This window comes from Erythrolamprus reginae, chromosome 1, assembly GCF_031021105.1.
Source record: "Erythrolamprus reginae isolate rEryReg1 chromosome 1, rEryReg1.hap1, whole genome shotgun sequence".
NCBI classification, from domain to species: Eukaryota; Metazoa; Chordata; class Lepidosauria; order Squamata; family Dipsadidae; genus Erythrolamprus; species Erythrolamprus reginae.
This window is the reverse complement of record NC_091950.1, coordinates 358,725,777-358,748,445: the sequence shown is the minus strand read 5'-3', so window position 1 is coordinate 358,748,445 and position 22,669 is coordinate 358,725,777. Positions and strand designations below refer to the sequence as shown.

The following is a 22,669-nucleotide window of genomic DNA, read 5'->3' as shown; positions in this document are numbered from 1 at the left end:
TGCCTGAAAATGTATTATTCAGAACACAGCATAATTATTCCATCCAAGAATATGCAAAATAATTGCTATGACAAAGAAAAAAGCAGATTGCAGATGCAATGCAAGAAAAAATATTGTTAGGTCATTCTTTTTATCTTTTTAGAAGTTCTTGAAATATTATTATTATTATTATTATTACTATTATTATTATTATATATTTATATTAGAGACACTTTATGTTAGACTTCTTTAGACTGAGTCACAGTCTTTCTGTTCTATACATTCAAGCCACCTTGGTAATGAACATTTCTTATATTCCTTAGTGATTCCTTACTGAATCACGTTGGCAAGTTGAAATGTCCTGTTGTTCTATTTAAAATTTAAAAAGGAAAATTACAAATTAAAATTAATTTCCAACAAAAGGCTCTAAAAATATAATACAACTTTACCGATTTTAAAAATACAGGTCAAGCAACAGCCAAACGGATCTCTTCTTTGGAGAGGGGTGGCATACAAATCTAATAAATATATAAATATAAATATGCTGGAAAACCTCCTCTGAAAGTAGGGGGCTGAGCAAGCTTCCAAAGATGCATGTCTTAACAACCAGATAGTGTTATGCTTGTATTCCCTTATATTAGATAGCCATGTTTTATGTCATTGAGGTCTTAATAGACTAATATTTTAGATTAAGTGCAAGTAAGAAAAAATATTTATTTATTTATTTATTGGACTTTTATGCCGCCTCTCTCCAAGGACTCAGGAATTTGGCTCTAGAAAAAAATATTTAGGATGTTGGATGATATTAGATGTTCTTTTTAATATAAAAAATATAATACAGTGTTCCCTCGATTTTTGCGGGTTCAAACATCACAGAAAGTCTACCACATTTTTTCAAAAATATTAATTAAAAAATACTTTGTGGGCTTTTTCCCTATACCACGGTTTTTCCCACCCAATGATGTCATATGTCATCGCCAAACTTTCGTCTGCCTTTAATAAAAAAAAATTTAAATAAAGTTTAATAAATAAACATGCTGGGTAATAATCTGAATGGTTGCTAAGGGAATGGAAAATTGCAATTTAGGGATTTAAAGTGTTAAGGGAAGGCTTGTGATACTGTTCATAGCCAAAAATAATGTATTTACTTCCGTGTCTCTACTTCGCGGAAATTCGACTTTCGCGGGCAGTCTCGGAAAGCATCCTCCGCGAAAAGTGAGGGAACACTGTATTGTAATACTTTGTGATATTACAAAATCTGAAATTGTAACATATAAAAAAATAATATTTACTTCATAGATCAGTGCAGAGGATTTCCCCCCCTAATGGATATGATTTATAATTAAAAATTATGACATAGGGTATTCTGTATAAAAAAGCTTTATCAATATTTGTGATTATTTCAGATTATACCTGACAACTCAGAAACCCAATCCTCATTTTTTGCCAGCAACATGCAATATTGTTACAATGATAAACTTCACTTTAACATTCCATGGTCTGCAAAATCAGCTTTTATCTGCGGTTGTACATAAGGAAAAACCTGAGCTTGAAAATCAGTACTGCAAGTTGATGGAAAACGTATCAATTGATCTGGTAGCACTACATGAATATGAACAAAAATCACTTCAACTTTTGCAGAAAACAAGTGGTAAATAAAACTTTGAAAAACTTCATATATTTTATATCATTTTGCAGAAAGTATAAAATATTAAATAGAATTCAAAGGTATAATCATTTGGACAGTAGTAACATAACAGCTAATACTTCCCAACTCACATGTTTTTCAACTAATAGTAACATAATTCTGCATCATACCAATTAGAATTGAAGGACACTTTCTTATAGTAATTTTCATTGCAATATTATGATTATCCCTAAATGCCTTCCTATAACTCTCTATGCTTTCTGTTCTATAAATAATTATCATTAAGTTTGGTAAGTGGGACTGAAATTTCCATGGCTAAGCAATGCAGTTGTAAAGCTACACGTATTTATCATGTAACTACATCATTTAGGGATGGCAAACCTGAACTGATAGCCATAATTAAGTGAGGGTCACTGTAGTTGTTGTTTCAATGAGATGAGCGACATACAAATTGAATGAATGAATGAATAAATAAATAAATGACAGGTCATTAAGCAAGGGCTTCCTCACAACTTCCTGCAGACTTCCAACAAGCAAAATCCCAAGGTTCAATAGGGTGCACTAGGGGCTGGCATTGCATGAGCATCACATGCTTTAGGATGGCTACTGCAGGGTGTGGGAAGATGCAACAGGGCACATGAGGGGCTGGTGTGGCATGACCATATGTAATGGTATGTGGGAAAGATCTTGAGAGACAGGTCAAAAAATTGCTGGTTAGAAAATAGTCAGATAAGGAAGAACATAGCCCACAACAGGGATGTGAGTTGAGAGATCCTCTTCTGCTTTCTGTGCTGTCTGGGAGGCAGGCTACTCATCCGCATTGCTTCCTGTGCTTACCAGAGCTTCCCATTTGCCTCTGAATGCTGGCTGAATAATCTCTGTCTTGCCAATGGCTTCCTGGCACTTCTCCTCCTTGTAGCACTGAGCTGTTTGGCTTTTGAAATCTAGTGCTGTTTCTCCAGCTGCTGAACCAGAGCACTCTTAAAATCCAAGAATGCTGGATTTCAAAACCAAGGAGCTTACAAACAATTTGATTTTATAAAAAAATATCCTGTAACCTACAACTCCTACACTGCAAAAATATATGGACTACATATCTCAATCAGGGCAAATCAATAGATGCAATTTACATGGACTTCTGCAAAGCCTTCAACTCAGTGGTTCATGATAAACTACTTCTAAAACTGAAATCCTATGGCATCTCTGAGACCCCTACATCAGGGGTCTCCAACCGCCGGTCCGCGGACCGGGACCGGGCCGTTGGGGGTTTTCAGCCGGTCCGCGGCGCCAGGGCCCCCTCGGCCTTTCCGCGCTGCCCACCGCCCGCCCGATTTGCCCCCTCTGCTCCTCTGCCACCTCCTGCCTTTCACCGCAGCTCCTCCCGCACCCGGAACGCACGCCCTGCCCGCCTCACATTTGCCGAGAGGACTTTCGCCCCGGGCTCTCAGCAAGGGGGCTGCATGAGAGGCGGGGCCGGCGGAAGGTGATATTCAATGTCGGGGGCGCACGGGCGGTTTTGCGCGCGCTCCCTATCTCCCTGCTAGCCCACTCGGAATACTGTATTCAAAATAAGAAAAGCCTTCGCCGGCAAAGGCTTTTCTTATTTTGAATACGTATTCCGAGTGGGCTAGCAGGGAGATAGGGAGCGCGCGGAAAACCGCCCGTGCGCCCCCGACATTGAATATCACCTTCCGCCGGCCCCGCCTCTCATGCAAACCCCCTTGCTGAGAGCCCGGGGCGAAAGTCCTCTCGGCAAATGTGAGGCGGGCAGGGCGTGCGCGCGTCACCGCTGAGAAGAACGGAGAGAGAACGAGAGTGAGTGAAAGCAACAGACAGCAAGATAGAGAGAAAGTGAGAAAGAGAGAGTGAGAGAAAGGGGGGGAGAGAAAGAGATAGCAAGAGAGAGAGAACAAGAGAGAGAAAGAGCGTGAGAAACAAAACAAGAGAGAAAGAGTGAGAGAGAGAGAAAGCAAAAGAGACAGAAAGAAAACAAGAGAGAGAAAGTGAGAAGAAGAGAGAGAAAGAGGGGGAGAGAGAGAGAAAGAGAGAGGGGGGAGAGAGAGAAAGAGAGGGAGAAAGAGAGGGAAAGGGGGGAGAGATAGCAAGAGAGGGAGAGAGAAAGAGAGAGGGAAAGGGGGAGAGAGGGGGGAGAGAAAGAGGAGATAAAGGAAGAGGAGAGAGAGAAAGGAAGAGAAAGAAAGAAAGAGGGATAGAAAGAGAGAGAGAGTGAGAGATGCTCAGTGAGCCTTTCTTTGAAGTTGCCTTTCTTTCTTTCTTTCTTTCTTTCTCTTTCTTTCTTTCTTTCTTGCTCTTTTTCTTTCTCTCTTTTACCTTTCCTTCCTCTATTTCTTTTCTTTCTCCTTCCTACCTTCTTCCCTCCCTCCCTCCAGTCCTTCCTCTCTTACTCTCCCCTTTCATAAGTTTCCTTGCTTCCTTCCTCTGTTCCTGTACCTTCCCTCTTTCCTTCTTCCTTCCTTCCTTCCTTCCTTTCCTCCCTTCCTTTCCTCCCTCCATTTCTTGCTTTCCTTTTCCTTCCTCCCTTCTTTCCTCCCTCATTCCCTTCTTTCACTCCTTCCTCTCTTACTCTCCCCTTTCACACCTTTCTTTGCTTCTTTGCACCCTTCTTCTGTTCCTGTACCTTCCCTCTTTCCTTCCTTCCTTCCCACCCTCCGTCCATTCATTCACCCATTCCTCTCTTGATCGCCCCTTTTACGGCGCCGCTGACAGCTAGCTCCCCCCCCCCCCACCGGGCCATGGAAAACTGGTCTAGCTGAAAGCCGGTCCCTGGTGCAAAAAAGGTTGGGGACCTCTGCCCTACATGACTGGATAACTGCATTCCTATCAGACAACAAGTAGTCAAAATAGGGAGCGCCCTATCTAATCCTGTTCCTGTTAACAATGATGTACCCCAAGGCACCATCCTAGGACGAACACTCTGTATACTCTATATAAATGACCTTTGCAATCACATTAAAAGCAACTGCATTTTCTTTGCTGATGACATACAACTCTTCAACACCACCAATAACACCGCTACCCTCTGAAAAGATCTTGACTTTGTGTCAGAATGGTCAAACATCTGGCAACTCCAAATCTCAACCAACAAATGCTGTCCTACACATTTTCAAGAACAATCAGAACATCAAATACTAACTGAATAGACGACCTCGCAGACAATCCTCACTCTGTCAATACTCATATAAAATGACCTAAGTGCCAAATCCCACTGCAACAACATCACCAAAAAGGTTTCAAGAGTTGTTAACCTAATCTTAGGTAGCTTCTTCTCCAGTAATATCACACTACTAACCAGAGCATATACAACTTTCGCCAGACCAATCCTTGAATACAGCTCATCTGTCTGGAACCCACACCAAATTTTGGACATAAATACATTAGAAAGTGTCCAGGGATACTTTACAGAATAGCCCTACACTCCTCTACTCGCAACAGAGTATTTTATGCAACCAGACTTGAAATCCTAGGCTTAGAAAGCTTAGAACTATGTTGCCTTCAACACAATCTAAGCATAGCTCATAAAATGATCTGCTACAATGTCTTTCCTGTCAACACTACTTCAGATTCAACCACAACAATACACGAGCACATAACAAATACAAACTCAAAGTAAACAGCTCCAAACTTGACAACTTCAGCAACTGAATAGTTAACGCCTGGAACTCACTACCTGACTCTGTAGTTTCGTCACCAAGCCCCCAAAACTTTACCCTAAGTCTATCCACTGTTGACCTCACCCAATTTCTAAGAGGTCAGTAAGGGGGGTGCATAAGTGCACCAGCATGCCTACCATCCCTTCCTAATGTTTCTCTCTTATTATTACCCATCTCTTATATATAAACAGTATTATATCTATGTATACTACCAATACATACTTGACAAAATAAAATAAATGAAATAAAAGATGATTTTGAAAAAGCTTCCTCTCTCACCATAACATGCAAAACAAGACAAGGAGTGGCTGGGAGGGGAACAGGCGAGGAGAGGCCAGGTGAGGCACTCCTCGATGTGAGTGACATTGAGTTGGCCATGCCCACCCAGTCACATGACCACTTAGCCATGACCACCCAATCACATTATCACCAAACCACGGCCACCAAACCATACCTACAGAACTGGTAGTAAAAAAATTGAATCCCACCACCATTTCTCTGGGACCAAGCAGTTACAATGTGAGCCCAGTAAAAGATGCAGCCTTTTAAAAACAACTGCAACAAGGGTTCCTTTCTTCCCCTGCACCTTTTCAGATTCAAATAGCTACATATCGGTACTTCTAGTAATGTCACATAAAACTATCTTTTACTAGTTTCATAACTTTGCTAACAAGGCCGCCTTGTTATACAGCCTTGTCTTACGAACTTAATTGGTTCCAGGACGAAGTTCATAGGAATCAATGGAAAAGCGATTAATGCATGCAAGGCTATAATTCACCCCTTTTGCCACCCAAAGTGCCCGTTTTTGCACTGGTGGGATTCCCCTGAGTCTCCCCTCCATGGGAAACCCCACCTCCGGATTTCCGCATTTTTGCGATGCTGCAGGGGAATCCCAGCAGGGGAATCCCAGCATTGCAAAAACGGGTGCTTCGCTGGCAACGGACGTCCAGGGGCGGGGCATCCCAGCAGCGGCAGCGGATTGGTAAGGTGAAAATAGTACGGAAGAAGAGGCAAAAAAATCTTAACCCCCGGGGCTCGTATCTTGAAAAGTTCATATGACGAGGGGTTCATAAGATGAGGTATCACTGTACCACTTTCTGGTTTTTAAAGTGAATATTTAATGTAGAACATATAATTATTTAATTTATTCTATTCTACAATTCAATTACACTTTTCTACAGGACACCTTTTAGACGACCAAGATCTCATTGAAAATTTGCAGCGAACAAAACTTACCTCGTCAGAGATTTTTCAACGTGTAGCAGATTCAGCAGCAACAGAAACCACCATGGAAGGATTGCGTAAAGCGTATATTCCTATAGCAACTCGTGGTTCTGTACTTTACTTCGTAATATCAGATCTTATACATATCAACCATGTCTATCAGTTTTCACTGAATTGGTTTCATAAGATCTTTGTAGACTCTATAGATATTGTGAAGAAAAATGAGATTTCTCTCAGTGATGCTCTTTCAAGTACAAAAATAAGTGAAGATGAGGTGCAAAGCGAAGAAACATTAACAGAAAATGAAATTGAGATAGATCACTTCGAAATACATATTAATGATATCATTGAGACACTAACATACCATGTCTACGAGGTACTTAAATATATAATACATACGTTATTTTCAGTTAATGGGACTTGCATATGTATTTGGCAAATGTGGCAAAGTTAATGTGTTATGTTTTTTTTTAATTTTGCAGACAGTTTCTTCAGCTTTGTTCAATAAAAATAAGCTATGCTTTGCTTTCCTACTGTGCACAGCAATCATGAAAAATAATTGTTGTGAAAATATATCCACGAATGAGCTTGGATTTATATCAGAGAATGAGTGGAATTTCTTCCTGTACTCAAGCATGATAGCAAATATTAAGAAGCCATCAATCTCTGACTGTACTGGTAAACAAAAATATTCATATTCTCAGTAAAGAAATAATGTGCTTTCAGGAATGGATTTCTTCATCCTTCAGTAAATATGTAAAATACATGTAAAATTATAGTAAGAATTGGCCATAGAAAACTATAAGTAATCAACATACTATATTTTAATTGAGCTAAGCAATTACGTTTAGATTTTATAATGCAGCCCCTGAAATAAATGTGTTTGCTTGTTTGTTTGTTTATTAAATTTGTATGCCACCCAACTCCCGAAGGACTTTGGGTGGCTCACAACAAAGATAAAAACATCATAAATATCAAGATCATTTTTAAAAAATCTATTAAGACAAATTAAAAAAACATATACATCTTGTAATTGGGTCTTATAAAGATATAATAGTGAGATCAATGGCCCCAGGCCTGCCGGAAGACCCAGGTCTTCACTGCTTTACAGAAGGCCAATAGACATGGGGTAGTCCTAATCTTGGGGGACAGCGAATTCCAGAGGTTTGGGACAGTCACAGAGAAGGCTCTTCCCCACGGGCCCGCCAGTCGACATTGCTTAGTTGACAGAACCTGAAGGCTCCCGACTTTGTGGAATTTTACCAGTCGTTATTTTCATGAACTATTATAAACTGGGTTGAAATTTGTCAAAATAAGAAACGTGAATACTGAGAAAAATTTATCAAAAATTTCCCAAAGCTTTATATATTTTTTCTAATGTAATGGCATAGTATAATTTTCTAAGTGTATTTGTGTATTTATGTATGTATGTGAGCGTATGTGTGTGTTTTATAAGTGTGGAAAATGGTCTTTTCAGTGCTGTTATAACTTCAATCACTAAAAGAAATGAAATGAAAGATTGTAAGTTAAGAACGACTTGTACTATGTCACATTTTAATAGGAGAAAATGGAATAATGAAATGAATATCAAACTTTTATTTTCTCTCTTTTCCTAACATTTCTCAGATTATCTATTCCTACAGATTTTCCTTCCAAAGCATAAGCAGATATATTCTTATTTAGCTTTTCGGGTCAAACCCATTCTACCTGACAATAGGGCCTTGTATTAATTCCTTTTCTCTTAGCTCTTAATTCTGTTGTTTTCGTTCAGTTGCTTTATTATTTTCTTATACAGTAGAGTCTTGGTTATCTGTCCTTCGGTAATCTGACACTCTGGTTCTGATGTCGTGGCTGCTTGGAGGTGTGGCTGTAGGCATTTCCACGCTCCCCAGACACGCCCCCAAACATGACAGCCATGACAGGGAAGCAAGCTGGGAGGAAGGAAGTGAGCTAGAGAGAGAGAGAGACGGGGCAGAAGCAGTTGAGCTAGAGGGAGAGAGACAGGGAGAGAAGCCGGCAAGATAGATACAGAGAGAGAGAGACCCGGGGACAGAAGCAGTACAGTAGAGTCTGGATTATCTGACATTTTGGCTATCTGACTATCAGCCCAAGACTCTACTGTATATTTTAACACTGGAGATACCAGAAGTACCTGCTATCAAAAATCAGAATACTTATATCTGTCCTAATTAAATATTTCATATTATTTTATTAGGTTTGTGTGTATATAACAAAATTCCTCCATTCCACTGGATAAGTGAAATGATGTGGAAAGAATGTCAGTACATGAGTACTCAAATACCAGCATTCAGCCAATTGTGCAATTCTCTATCAACGTATCCTCAACAGTGGAAAGATTTTCTAGATAATGAGAATGTGTATGATTTGATTAGTACATGTTACAGACCATTATCACCAGAGCAAGGTAACTGCTAAAATATAATGATTTTCCTGGGCTTATACAATCTCAGGAAAATGCAAGTTTGAAGTATCTGTACATCCCCTACCTCTACCTCTTCCAAAACCACTTGGAAGAGGATTTTTTTTCCTTTTCCCTCCTAACTAGATGTTAAAAATTAATAAATTAAATCACGTACCTAAGTGTAGATGGGAAATGTATAGCTGTGCAAAATTGATCAAGTTATGTACTTTATGTAACTGTAATATACATACTAACATGCCTTCCATGTAGCACTAACCAAGTCTAGATTGTTGATGTTCTAAGAATCAATTAATAACTTGTTCTATATGCATCCCATACATACATAATTCTATACAAATGAAACGTAATATTTTATAATGCTTTCTTTCAAGATGTAAATATTCAAATACTTCTTCAAATCATCTATATTAGCAGTCTGCCATCTTTTTCCTTAACTCTTATATTCAAATTAGCATTTCAAATCCCTCTTTAATGAACCCTGGACATCATGTATATTTTAAATAAATAATTGCATTTAAATTATGTTTTTGTTTTTTGTAAAATAAGAGTGTCCCTAAATACAACAGTATAAAAATACAATTCATAATAAAATAATTCAAAAAGTTAAAATATTTAGATTACTAAAATCAAGGAGGCTGAAGAACTTGAAGTCACTTTAAAACATTAGTCAATGTTAGCCATATTGTCTAATCCTTTGAAGGCAAGAGATCAGCTGAATTGTTACAAGGCAGTATACTTTTCCACATAAAATAAATCACATTCTCCATAGAATTTGCCTATTAATGTAAAACAATGATTTGCTGATCAATGAGTAGGAAGATAATGATTAAACATAAAAGTTTATTAAACAGTTGTTTGGTTTGTCTTGCAGGAACTCATACTAAAATGAGATAATTACTTGAGTACTTATAAATATGTATTATAAATATTCCACATTATATGCTTTTTCCTGATATATTTTTGCATATATTGTGGCCTTTTTTGTTCCTTATAGACTTTTAAAACACTGGTTCCTTACTTCTCTATCCTAGAACATCCTGGCTTGCATACTGCTCTATTATCTGCTTTCTTTTGCATGATCTTTAGAAATAATTAGACAATTCATTGGATCATCATTTCAGAGATATTTCTTTACCTAGATAAAAAAGTAATAAAATGACCAAGATGAGCAAATAAATAATGACTTCCTTCCTTCCTTCCTTCCTTCCTTCCTTCCTTCCTTCCTTCCTTCCTTCCTTCCTTCCTTCCTTCCTTCCTTCCTTCCTCCCTCCCTCCCTCCCTCCCTCCCTCCCTCCCTCCCTCCTTCCTTCCTTCCACATTTGCTCCTCCCCTCTCCCTTCCCAGTAGGCATATAAATGGCTAGTTCCAGGTGAGTGAGCAAGGGATTATGAGACTGGCTGGGAAACTAGCAGAACATGGAAAATAAAGATCATGTGCAGCAACCCAGTAGAGCAACAACAGCCACTAGTAATAAAGCAGTCATAACTTTTCCAAATTTAATTCCCTCAGGAACCATAGGTTCCATATTTTTGATATATTCTGTAAGATATCCCACTTGAGGTATCTTGATCAAAAATTATTTTCTATAAAGTATGTTTTTGGCCATTTAAAAGTCATGACAAGAATTTTAGTAAAGGACATCTTGTTTGATAAAGACAATACACTTGAAAGATTTTAATTACATTAAACAAAGTTTATAATATTGAAAAAGTATCAATTTTTTCCAATGTTTATACAGTATAATTGTTAAACATTTCAACAATTCAGTAATTATTTAATAAGCACTTTAATCTGTTAGCAGATTCAGAATCACAAGAGCAAGCAAGAGAAAGAGATGATGATGATGAGGAGGAGGAGGAGGAGGAGGAGGAGGAGGAGGAGGAGGAGGAGAATATACCTGTAATTTTTCCTTGGGAGAAGCTTTCTCCATTTGAAAGACTTACATTGGCAAGTAATGAAAATATTACTGCTTTAAACTATTTTTTGGCATCTAGAAGAAGTGTGATTCCAGCTGATTTCAAAGATATCTGACTTAATGATATTGACATATAAAATCCAGAAACTGTATTGTATTGGGAGGGCCAAACATTTTTGCTTGAGATTAGACTGTTTTCTGCTATTTTTCTGAGGAATGTGAGGGTATGATTTTGACATCTCAAGTGTGGGAAAGGATGAACTTTTCAGATCTTTTACTAGTTGTTTTCATGATTGGAAAGAGGGCTAAAGGAGGGGCAAAAATTACATATTTGTGTTCTTCTACTAAGCAAGACCTAGAACTAAACATTGCAAGATGTTATCATTGCCACTTTTATTTTTTCTAGATAAAAGTTCTCCGTTCAGAAATGTTAAACCGTTCAGTACAAATATTTGTAACTGAGAAATTAGGAACTAGGTATTTTCAGACTGGAGGAATTAATTTAAAAGGAATTTATGAAGAATCTGATTGTACAACTCCATTAATTCTCATCCATACTCACGGTGAGCATTTTATAGAATGTATCTGTTCCTCTGTATACAGTACATCTGTATATATGTATTAGTTTGTAAATTATTATTTGTATTTACTGTATATGTGCAAATAATACATTTATCATCTAACTAAGACTATTTATTAATAATAAGATCAGCACATTCTGATTGCTTCCACCCATCTTATGCAGTCCAGCAGGAGACGAATACTGTGGGCACCGTTGGCCAATGAATATCTGCTGGTGGAGTCCTATAGGCCAGCGTTTCCCAACCGGTGTGCCGCGGCACATGGCCAGGTGTGCCGCCAAGCTCCAGCTGGGCGGGGCGCTGCCGGTACTTCCGTCCTGGGGCTCCCGCTCGCAGCTGTCCCCTGGCTCCTACTCGATGCCGCGGTTTTCGGCGCTCTCCTGCTGGGCCCCAAAGAAGGAAGGCAGGAAGAAGGAGAGCTCCATTCTTCGCGCCTTTTTCCCGCCTTCCTTCTTTGGGGCCCAGCAGGAGAGTGCCGAAAACCGCGGCATTGAGTAGGAGCCGGGGGACAGCTGCGAGCGGGAGCCCCAGGACGGAAGTACTGGCAGCGCCCCGCCCAGCTGGAGCTTCTCTGGCGTCGACGGCAAGTGTCCTTTGTGGCCCGGCGGGAGGGCACTGGCGATGGGAGCGGGGGGGGTGGCCGCAGCGGCCGCAGGCAGTCGCGGGGAGATGGCGGCGGCGAGAGGGAGCTCTCTCTCTCTCTCTCTCAGCTGACTGCAAGCGGGAGCCCTGACGGTGGCGGTTGGACGTGCTGCTGGACGTCGTACATGCTGGCGCTGCGGGCCTGGCATATACGGTGTCCAGCAGCATGTCCAGCTGCCGCCGTCAGGGCTCCCGCTTGCAGTCAGCTGAGAGAGAGAGAGAAAGAAAGAGAGACATATAAGAGAGACAGAGAGAGAGAGAAAGAGAGACATAGCAAGAGAGGCAGAGAAAGAGAGATAGAGAAAGAGAGAGAGAAAGAGAGACATAGCAAGAGAGGCAGAGAGAGAAAAAAAAGAGACATAGCAAGAGAGGCAGAGAAAGAGAGACAGAGCAAGAAAGAGAGACAGCAAGAGAGGCAGAGAAAGAGAGATAGAAAAAGAGAGAGAAAGAGAGACATAGCAAGAGAGGCAGAGAGAGAGAGAGAAAGAGAGACATAGCAAGAGAAAAAAAGAGACTTAGCAAGAGAGGCACAGAGAGAGAGAGAAAGAAAGAAAGAAAGAGAGACATAGCAAGAGAGACAGAGAGAAAGAGAGAGAAAGAAAGAGAGATAGCAAGAGAGGCAAAGAGAAAGAAAGAGACATATAGCAAGACAGTGAAAGAGAGAGAGAGAGCAAGAGAGAGAGAAAAAAGCAAGAAAGAGATAGCAAGAGAGACAGAGAGAGAGAGAGCAAGGGAGAGAGAAAGACATAGAGGAAGGGAAGGAGGGAGAGAGAAAGAGAGCAAAAAAGAGAGGAAGAAAGAAAGAGGGATGGAGAGAGAGAAAGAAGGGAAGGAAGGAAAAGAGAGAAAGAGGGAGAAATAGAGCGAAAGGGAGGAAGAGAGAGGGTTTTTTTGTCCAAACTTTTCTTTAGCCCGCCCCCCCGCCCCCCCCCTTTCAGTGTTCCCCAGGATTTTGAAAATATTAATAATGTGCCGCGGCTCAAAAAAGGTTGGGAAACACTGCTATAGGCAACCATCCCTTCATAGTGCCCATCTTTGTATAATTTCATGCCTCCAGAGATTAAGTTAGGTCTCAATTGTATATTAAACTTTAAAATTCTCCAAATCAATATGCATGTTTGAATCCAGAATTTTCCACCAAACATTAAATGTCTCTTCATTTTTTCACATTTTCAATGTAAATTTGAAGTGCATTTATAGTTTCTAGAAAATTTCTCCCATTTCTATTGTTCCATCTGTATATTATAACCATTATTTTACCCACTTCATCATATGTACTTTCACTTGTTATTGTTTTTGTTTTATGATGTTTTATATGTTTAAGTTGCACGGGGTTCCTACTGGGGCAGCATAGAAATTGTGCTAAATAATTAAAAAGATATATAATAAACAAGTATAGTCAATCTGTTCTGAATACATTGCAGAGAAGTTACACAACATGCCCACAAATAGCCTAGATTGTTCTGTCCTAAGTGCGCCATTCATATTCCAGCTACTGATTTAAAATATCTTTAACTTTCCTCTGAGAATACCTCCAATGGATGTTCCTTGGATTCACTTGGTGCCAACTTTTTATATTTATTTAACATTACAGAAAGAACACAAGTTTTCAAGTCAATGCAGCCAAATATCTTAGCCATGTTGCACTGACTGACTGCTCTATTCCAAGATTATTTGAATAACTACCTTTTTACCAGATTACATTTACTTGTCCCATCAGGTACATTAAGAACTGTATATTCTGGGTCCTGGGTGCTACAGAATTTCATCTGGTAGGATCCAGAAAACAAGCCTATTCTGCTGTGGCTCCCATTTTCTGGAGCATCATTTCACCTTAGGTTAGGTTAGCCCCATTCCTGTTGTTGTTGTTGTTGTTGTTGTTGTTGTTATTATTATTATTTATTAGATTTGTATGCCGTCCCTCTTGGGACGGTTCACACATCTAATAAATAATAATAGCCTTCCCAATGGCCCAAAATATGTTTTTTTTTGGTGATCATAGGGATCTCATGGGGAATTTGCAATGCGGCTGTAGAATGTTAAGTACGGTAATTGCTATCTCCTGTTATATTGGTTTATTTATATTTTCATTTTTATTCATGTTTCAGTGTTTCAAGATCGTTAAATTGTTTTAAGTGTTATCGTGTTTGAATGCCACCAGAATCACATTTTGTGAAGGACAGCTATATACATTTGCTAAATAAATAAATAAATAAAGTTCCCTTTAGATATAGTTTGCTACTTAATCTTTTTTTATAATACACAGGAAAAAAGTAGGGCAGTTTCCTAACCTATAGTTTTAAATGTCACAATGACCATCTTACATTCACCTCCTCCCCATTCCTATGCAAAAGCTCTTTTTGAAATCATTTAATTGAGCAATTGTTAAAGTATTGCAATGGTGTGATATAATGGAAGAAAATGTGGTATGTGTTGACACTCTTTTCTTTTATAACATTTGAGAGAGAGAGAGAGACTATATATATATAATAATGAAAGGTATTCTTTTATACGTTGTACAGGGATAGACATTACAGCAGTTCTCTTGCGCTTTGCTCAAGAAATAATAAGTGGTAAACAAAGAGTGCAAATACTATCTCTGGGACGTGGCCAAGGCAGCAAAGCAGAGGAAATGATATATAAAGCACAAATACTTGGTGAACAGTGGGTATTCCTTCAGAATTGCCATCTCGCAACTTCATTTATGCCGAGATTATGCAAAATTGTTGATTCGTAAGCACTTTTAAAATTTATTTCTATACGTGATTTATTCTCAGATGGTAAGAAACCAGAGTAGGCAAAATTTAGTTCTGTTCAGTTCTTAGTAGTCTCTGAGCTTGGTTGTTTTCCTGGAGATGTTTCATTATAAAACTAAGTAACATCGTTGTTGTGTGAAAGAGTAGAATATGCTGACTGACCTACTACTATTGATGAGAATGTGGCTTCAGTTGAAACTGCTATGTCCTTGCAAGGTTTTTGTCATCTCGTTTGATTAGTGTTCATGGAAACAGTTTGCCACTCATCTGTCTATCCCAGTGATTTTCAAACTTTTTTGAGCTGCGGCACATTTTTTTACATTTACAAAATCCTGGGGCACACCACCAACCAAAATGACACCCTATGACACTCTTCTCTCTTTTTCCATCCATGTCTCCTCCCCCCCTCTGTGTGTGTGTATGTGTGTGTACACACTCTTGAACTATTTCCAAAAACAGGTGAGGGCTGGGGGGGGTTTCTCTCTTATTCTTTGGGTGCTTTTTATCATATGCTTTAAATCAAGAGCCACTTCTCTCTTTTGTTTCTCTCTCTTTCCTCTCATTCTCTGTCTCAATCATTTTCTCATTTCTCTTTCCCCCCCCTTTTTCTCTCATTTCTCTCTCTCTCTCTCCCTTCCTCTCCTTTTCTCTTTCTCTCTCTTGCTTTCTTTCTCTCTTGCTTTCTTTTCTCTCTCTTTCTCTCTCTCTTGTTTTCTTCCTCTCTCTTGCTTTCTCTCTTTCTTTTCTTTCTCTCTCTTGCTTTCTCTTTCTTTTCTTTCTCTTTCTTTCTCTCTCTCTCACTCTCTTTCTCTCTTACTTTCTTTCTCTCTCTCTCTCTCTCAGCAAAAAGTTGTGAGACCGGAACCTGAGCTTCCTTCTTCGTGGCACACCTGACTATGTCTCATGGCACACTGGTTGAAAAACACTGGTCTATCCAATGGGATCATAATTACACTCCTTACATTGTATGTTATAGGTAATTTCGCTTCCTGATGCTATCTTCTCTCCTATTATGGATACATTAGTAGAAAAAAACCACGTCTGAACCCAGCAGGATCTCTGGCAAAATCTCTTTATATCTTTAAATAATAACTTATGAAGAGATAATTAAATATCTATATCTAAAGTAGACAATGTTAATATTATTTGTCTATAGAGATTCTCAGTCATCCAAGTCATGATTGTCTCCAAAGGTGCTTTTTAGAAGGCAACTGGACTTTCTTTGTTTTTTGCTTGGAGATGTTTACGCTTCTCATCGAAGAAGCAATAAGAATATTAAACCTTTCTGAAACTTCAGCACTTCACTTCAGGTGTCCCTGAGTGTATAGATAATGATATCCTTCTGCACCAGCTGCAGGGGTTGGGAGTGGGAGGCACTGTCCTTCAGTGGTTCTCCTCCTACCTCTCCGGTCGGTCACAGTCGGTGTTAATGGGGGGTCAGAGGTCAACCTCTAGGCTTCTCCCTTGTGGGGTGCCTCAGGGCTCAGTCCTCTCCCTCCTGCTATTTAATATCTACATGAAACCACTGGGCGAGATCATCCAGGGGCATGGGGTGAGGTATCATCAGTACGCTGATGATACCCAGTTGTACATCTCCACCTCATGTCCAGTCAATGAAGCAGTGGAAGTGATGTGCCGGTGCCTGGAGGCTATTAGGGTCTGGATGGGTGTCAACAGACTCAAACTCAACCCTGATAAGATGAAGTGGCTGTGGGTCTTGCCTCCCAAAGATAATTCCATCTGTCCGTCCATTACCCTAGGGGGAATTACTGACCCCCTCATAGAGGGTCCGCAACTTGGGCGTCCTCCTCGATCCACAGCTTACATTAGAGAAACAACTTTCAGCTGTGGCAAAGGGGGCATTTGCTCAGGTTCACCTGGTGCACCAGTTGTGGCCCTATCTGGACCGGGAGTCACTGCTCACAGTCACTCATGCCCTCATCACCTTGAGGTTCGACTACTGTAACGCTCACTACATGGGGCTACCTTTGAAGAGTGTTCGGAAACGTCAGATCGTGCAGAATGCAGCTGCGAGAGCAATCATGGGCTTCCCTAGATATGTCCATGTTTCACCAACACTCCGCAGTCTGCATTGGTTGCCGATCAGTTTCCAGTCACAATTCAAAGTGTTGGTTATGACCTATAAAGCCCTGGCCCATGGCATCGGACTAGATTATCTCCCGGACCGCTTTCTGCCACACGAATCCCAGCGACCAGTTAGGTCCCACAGAGTTGGCCTTCTCCAGGTCCCGTCGACTAAAGAATGTCGTTTGGCGGGACCCAGGGGAAAAGCCTTCTCTGTGGCAGCCCCGACTCTCTGGAACTAGCTCCCCCCGGAGATTAGGATTGCCCCCACCCTCCTTGCCTTTTGTAAACTTCTTAAAACCCATCAGGCATGAGGGAACTGAGATATCTTCCCCAGGCCTATGTAATTTATGTATGGGATGTTGTGTGTATGTTTTTTAAATTATAGGTTTTTAGTTTTTTAAATATTAGATTTGTATTGTACATTGTTTTCTATTACTGCTGTGAGCCGCCCTGATTCTACGGAGAGGGGCGGCATACAAACTTAATTAATAATAATAAACCTCCAAGTGACCATAATGACTGAACAGCAGAGTTCTAAAGACCAGTTGACTGCAAAGAAAAGAAATAAATCCTTACATTCCCTACCATTCAATCAGAACTGAAGAAGCTTTTTGGATGAAAAGGGAATTGAGAAAAGAGAAAAAACAATTAATGCAGTTTTCTTTTGAAAAGCACCTATAGGATGAATATTATTTCTTCTAATTTATTCATTTTTGGTAAAATAGAATAGATGATTGGGTACTATAATGTTGTATTATGTTTCAAGTAGTAAAACTGTTATAAAAATGATTACTTCCATAGCTTTATCCTACATGATACAACTATAAATCCAAAATTTAGACTATGGTTAAGTTCAACACCAGATACATCTTTACCCATACCTATCTTGAGAAGAGGGTTAAAGGTAAGATTTCAAACAATTTGAGATATTATTCACTATATATGATTACTAATTGAAACATTATTTTTTACAAAGGATAAAAAAATAAGCTTATTTGAGCAATGATAAATAGGTTAATTTCTAATGAAAATGTAGAGATAAATAATATACATAATCAAACATTGACAGAATCCTGTTGCTTTAGGAGAAAATTGAGTAGTTCTTTTGGCCCAAAATTGCATCCACATGGAGGAAATCAGTTTTAGCAAACTTAATGTAGAGAGCAAATAAGGTGGTTTTGTCAAACATATGAAGAAATTATTGCCAAGGCTAAGGGCGCTGAAACATTTTTGAAATCCAGAAGAAACAGCATTCAAAAGCATCTCAGGCAAACACTTCCCTAATTCACTGAACTGTAAGAAGAAGGAGGTATAAGATAACTGGATTTAAAAGATTCTGTTATTATAGACTGTCAATAAAAATTGTTTGTGTGTTCATTTTATTAATAAATTTCCTGCTGAATTTTTGACACATAATTAATGTATTTGTTTATTTCCTGAAGATAGTAATAGAAACTCCACAAGGACTAAAAGGAACATTACTTCAAACGTTTGGATTCAGTGATAATGGTGTAGTAACAGGAACTTTATTTAATAAGACCAACTGTGGGCCATCATGGAAAAGATTGTTGTTTAGCCTATGTTTCTTCAATGCTGTCATTCATGAAAGAAAGAAATACGGAGTTTTGGGCTGGAACATTCCATATGCTTTTAATTCTTCAGATTTAGAGGCAAGAAAAAATGTTATATAAAATTATATTTGCAAATTAAATGTCACTATGGATCTTCTTTCAATTAGCTCTCCTTTTTTACTATATTCAGTTTTTCCTATAATCCACTCATTCAAAGTAATTTATGTACTTTTGTGTTTAACTTTGAATTGTGAGGTTTGAAACAGTATTTTTTATTATTTTTAGCTTTGTAATTAGGAAAATTATATAGAATTATAAGAAATGGTTGTAATAATGATTACCAGGCTATCAATAATCCCCACAATGCTTTAGATATGGAAATCACATTCCAGGTGATTTTTGATATATAAATTATCTTCTCTGTCAAATATCTAGTCTCCTCCATCTCTCTAAATATAAAAATGTTGAACCAGGCTCAATTGATTTTTTCCACTTACATACTCACCAAGCAGAATCCATAAGCCATCTGTGGATCCACCTAACTGTTGAGTAATCAAAATTTAGAACTTAGAATATATTTTTTAATTTTTTTAATTTATTAGATTTGTATGCCGCCCCTCTCCGAAGTCTGCAAAAAGAATAACCTTATTGTCACTTTGAATGTTCACTATTTGGCATACATTACAGCTCTCAAAGGGTCACCATCTCCAATATACACTACATAAACAAGAATGAATGAATGAATGAATGAATGAATGAATGAATGAATGAATGAATACATACATACATACATACATACATACATACATACATACATACATACATACATAATTATGCATATACCCACACATATGACACAGAGAATCAACACAGTCTATGTACTTTGGATATATATATGTGCATAGTGAGAAATCCATATTTGATCATTTTATTAATGAAACTATGAGAGATTTCCAGGTTTTAGAAAAAAATATAAGAACTCTCAAATAATATTAATTATTTATCTCCATTCAAACAAACCCTGGTATTTGCTGGTATTTGGACTCTTCCAATCCAAATACCAGCAAATTTTACTTCAAAATGCCATTCCTCAAAAATATCTCCAAACATCATTATTATGTTATGTCTCCAAAATTAAATCTTTTTGTCCCCATGAATGCACTTATTGTTTAAAATCAATTTTAAAGTCTTGTTCTTAACCATAATTTTCAGCTCTGCTATTTTGTCTTCAGTCCAATATTTCCTCCCCAGAAGTCTCCTATCATAAAAAAAAATCAAGTTACTCAGTCTAGCATGATACAAATTCACTATAAATTCATGCTGGCTCTTTTTAATGAATTCTTACCTAATACTCACAGATCTGTTGTTATGTGCTCTTCTTTATAGAACAAACATCTAAACATCGAGTCTTGTTTAATATATTTTAATAAATAATAATAATAATAATAATAATATAATAAACAATATTATATAACAACAACAATAACAACAATAATAATATATAGTTTTTTATTATTAATTGGTTTGGAAATATTACTATGTTTAAAAAATGATTCCTCAGAGCAGCCATTAAAGTTCTGTGTAAGAGTCTCATGAATCCAAAGTGTTCTTCATCTTATTCAACTAATTATAGACTCTTTCAATTCCAGATTTTGATTCCAGATTTTCTTTTTAAAAAGTATTTTGATAACTTTTCATAACTATAATGATAACTTTTCTTTTCCAGTTTTCCATCAAAATATTGGAAGTGCTCCTTGAGAAGCACCAAAATATTCCTTGGAAAGCATTGCATTATTTGACTGGAGAAGTAACATATGGAGGCCATGTAACTGATAATTGGGATCGTCGATGCTTACTTAGCATTTTAGATAAATTTTATAATCCTTCTGTATTGCGAGAAGATTTTGTTTATACTGCTGATCAGGTATGAGAACTATTTTTCACTATGGTGCTGTTTTAACATCACAAATTTACAACTGAGTGAGCAGAGTAGGTTTACTCTGAAGAAGAGATGGATTAAGAGTCATAAAAATAATTTTCAACAATTTGTATTATTTATTTGGTTTCTTCTATCATCTATTGTCAAGGCAGTGTATAATGCATGAGATCAAGCTGGATGGCTTTGATCCAGTCACTCCTTCTTAGTTCAACTTACCTGCTATTATTCCCCCATATATAACCCTATAAGGCAGTGATGGCGAACCTTTTTTTCCTCGGGTGCTGAAAGCTTCTCTATGTGTGCTATCGCGCATGGGTGAGTTCCCACACTCCTTATTCAATGCCTGGGGACGGCAAAAATGGCTTACTCTGCCCTGCTGGAGGCTCTCTGGAGGCCTGAAACAGCCATTTCCCAAACTCTGGTAGGCTCATTTTTCACCCTCCCCAGTCTCCGGAGGCAAAAATACTCTCCCCCATCTGCCCGGAGACTCTCCGGAAGCCGGAAATGCCTTCCCAGAGCCTTCAGGTGAGCCGAAAATCAACTGACTGGCACGAACATGCACACTGGAGCTGAGCTAGGGTAACGGCTCGCTGCCAGCAGACATGGCTCCGCGTGCCACCTGTGAGTTGATGTGAGTTGAGCTATATGGTGAGTTGAGCTAAAAGTCACCCAGCTGGATTTCATGCCTAAAATAGGTCTAGAATGTATAATCTCCTTGTTGCTAGTCCAGCACCTTAACTACTACACATTTATTCGTAGAATATCTATGCAGAAGAGCGAGAACAAATTAAAAATAGACTTTGGAAATCAAAAATAAACATTAGGAAGAAACAATGTATATTCCTGTTGTGAGATGCATCATACATATTGCACACAAGTAAAAAGAAGTGAGGCTTCGATTGAAGAATTGCATCCCCCATGATACAATACTAGCAACAATATTATATAAATCTTGGGTTTTCACTATGGTTTTGGAGATGTCAAGTACACTGTACAGCAGTGTTTCCCAACCTTTTTTGAGCCGCGGCACATTATTCATATTTTCAAAATCCTGGGGAACACTGAAAGGGCGGGGCGGGGGGGCGGGCTAAAGAAAAGTTTGGACAAAAAAACCCTCTCTCTTCCTCCCTTTCGCTCTATTTCTCCCTCTTTATCTCTTTTCCTTCCTTCCCTTCTTTCTCTCTCTCCATCCCTCTTTCTTTCTTTCTTCCTCTCTTTTTTGCTCTCTTTCTCTCTCCCTCCTTCCCTTCCTCTATGTCTTTCTCTCTCCCTTGCTCTCTCTCTCTGTCTCTCTTGCTATCTCTTTCTTGCTTTTTTCTCTCTTGCTCTCTCTCTCTCTTTCACTGTCTTGCTATATGTCTCTTTCTTTCTCTTTGCCTCTCTTGCTATCTCTCTTTCTTTCTCTCTCTTTCTCTCTCTCTGTCTCTCTTGCTATGTCTCTCTTTCTTTCTCTTTCTCTCTTTCTCTGTGCCTCTCTTGCTATGTCTCTCTTTTTCTCTCTTTCTCTGCCTCTCTTGCTGTCTCTCTTTCTTGCTCTGTCTCTCTTTCTCTGCCTCTCTTGCTATGTCTCTTTTTTCTCTCTCTCTGCCTCTCTTGCTATGTCTCTCTTTCTCTCTCTCTTTCTCTCTCTCTCTTTCTCTGCCTCTCTTGCTATGTCTCTCTTTCTCTCTCTCTCTGCCTCTCTTATATGTCTCTCTTTCTTTCTCTCTCTCTCTCTCTCAGCTGACTGCAAGCGGGAGCCCTGACGGCGGCAGCTGGACGTGCTGCTGGACACCGTATATGCCAGGCCCACAGCGCCAGCATGTACGACGTCCAGCAGCACGTCCAACCGCCACCGTCAGGGCTCCCACTTGCAGTCAGCTGAGAGAGAGAGAGAGAGCGCTCCCTCTCGCCGCCACCATCTCCCCGCGACTGCCTGCGGCCGCTGCGGCCACCCCCCCCCCCCACTCCCATCGCCAGTGCCCTCCCGCCGGGCCACAAAGGACACTTGCCGTTGACGCCAGAGAAGCTCCAGCTGGGCGGGGCGCTGCCGGTACTTCCGTCCTGGGGCTCCCGCTCGCAGCTGTCCCCCGGCTCCTACTCGATGCCGCGGTTTTCGGCACTCTCCTGCTGGGCCCCAAAGAAGGAAGGCGGGAAAAAGGCGCGAAGAATGGAGCTCTCCTTCTTCCTGCCTTCCTTCTTTGGGGCCCAGCAGGAGAGCGCCGAAAACCGC

The 22,669-nt window shown here is 39.4% G+C and overlaps 1 protein-coding gene across 1 annotated transcript in view; it reads left to right on the top strand.

The window, feature by feature from the left end:
- The window catches only part of DNAH14 (dynein axonemal heavy chain 14), a 217,941-nt gene that overhangs the window by 171,340 nt on the left and 23,932 nt on the right, over positions 1-22,669 (top strand). Inside the window, exons 67-77 of the mRNA XM_070728172.1 lie at positions 1,386-1,630; positions 6,480-6,919; positions 6,954-7,200; positions 8,738-8,947; positions 9,012-9,016; positions 10,820-10,912; positions 11,287-11,443; positions 14,626-14,836; positions 17,749-17,851; positions 18,390-18,617; positions 20,245-20,442. Of these exons, the coding sequence (XP_070584273.1) occupies positions 1,386-1,630; positions 6,480-6,919; positions 6,954-7,200; positions 8,738-8,947; positions 9,012-9,016; positions 10,820-10,912; positions 11,287-11,443; positions 14,626-14,836; positions 17,749-17,851; positions 18,390-18,617; positions 20,245-20,442 (2,137 nt within the window). The remainder of the gene's footprint in view (positions 1-1,385; positions 1,631-6,479; positions 6,920-6,953; positions 7,201-8,737; positions 8,948-9,011; positions 9,017-10,819; positions 10,913-11,286; positions 11,444-14,625; positions 14,837-17,748; positions 17,852-18,389; positions 18,618-20,244; positions 20,443-22,669) is intronic.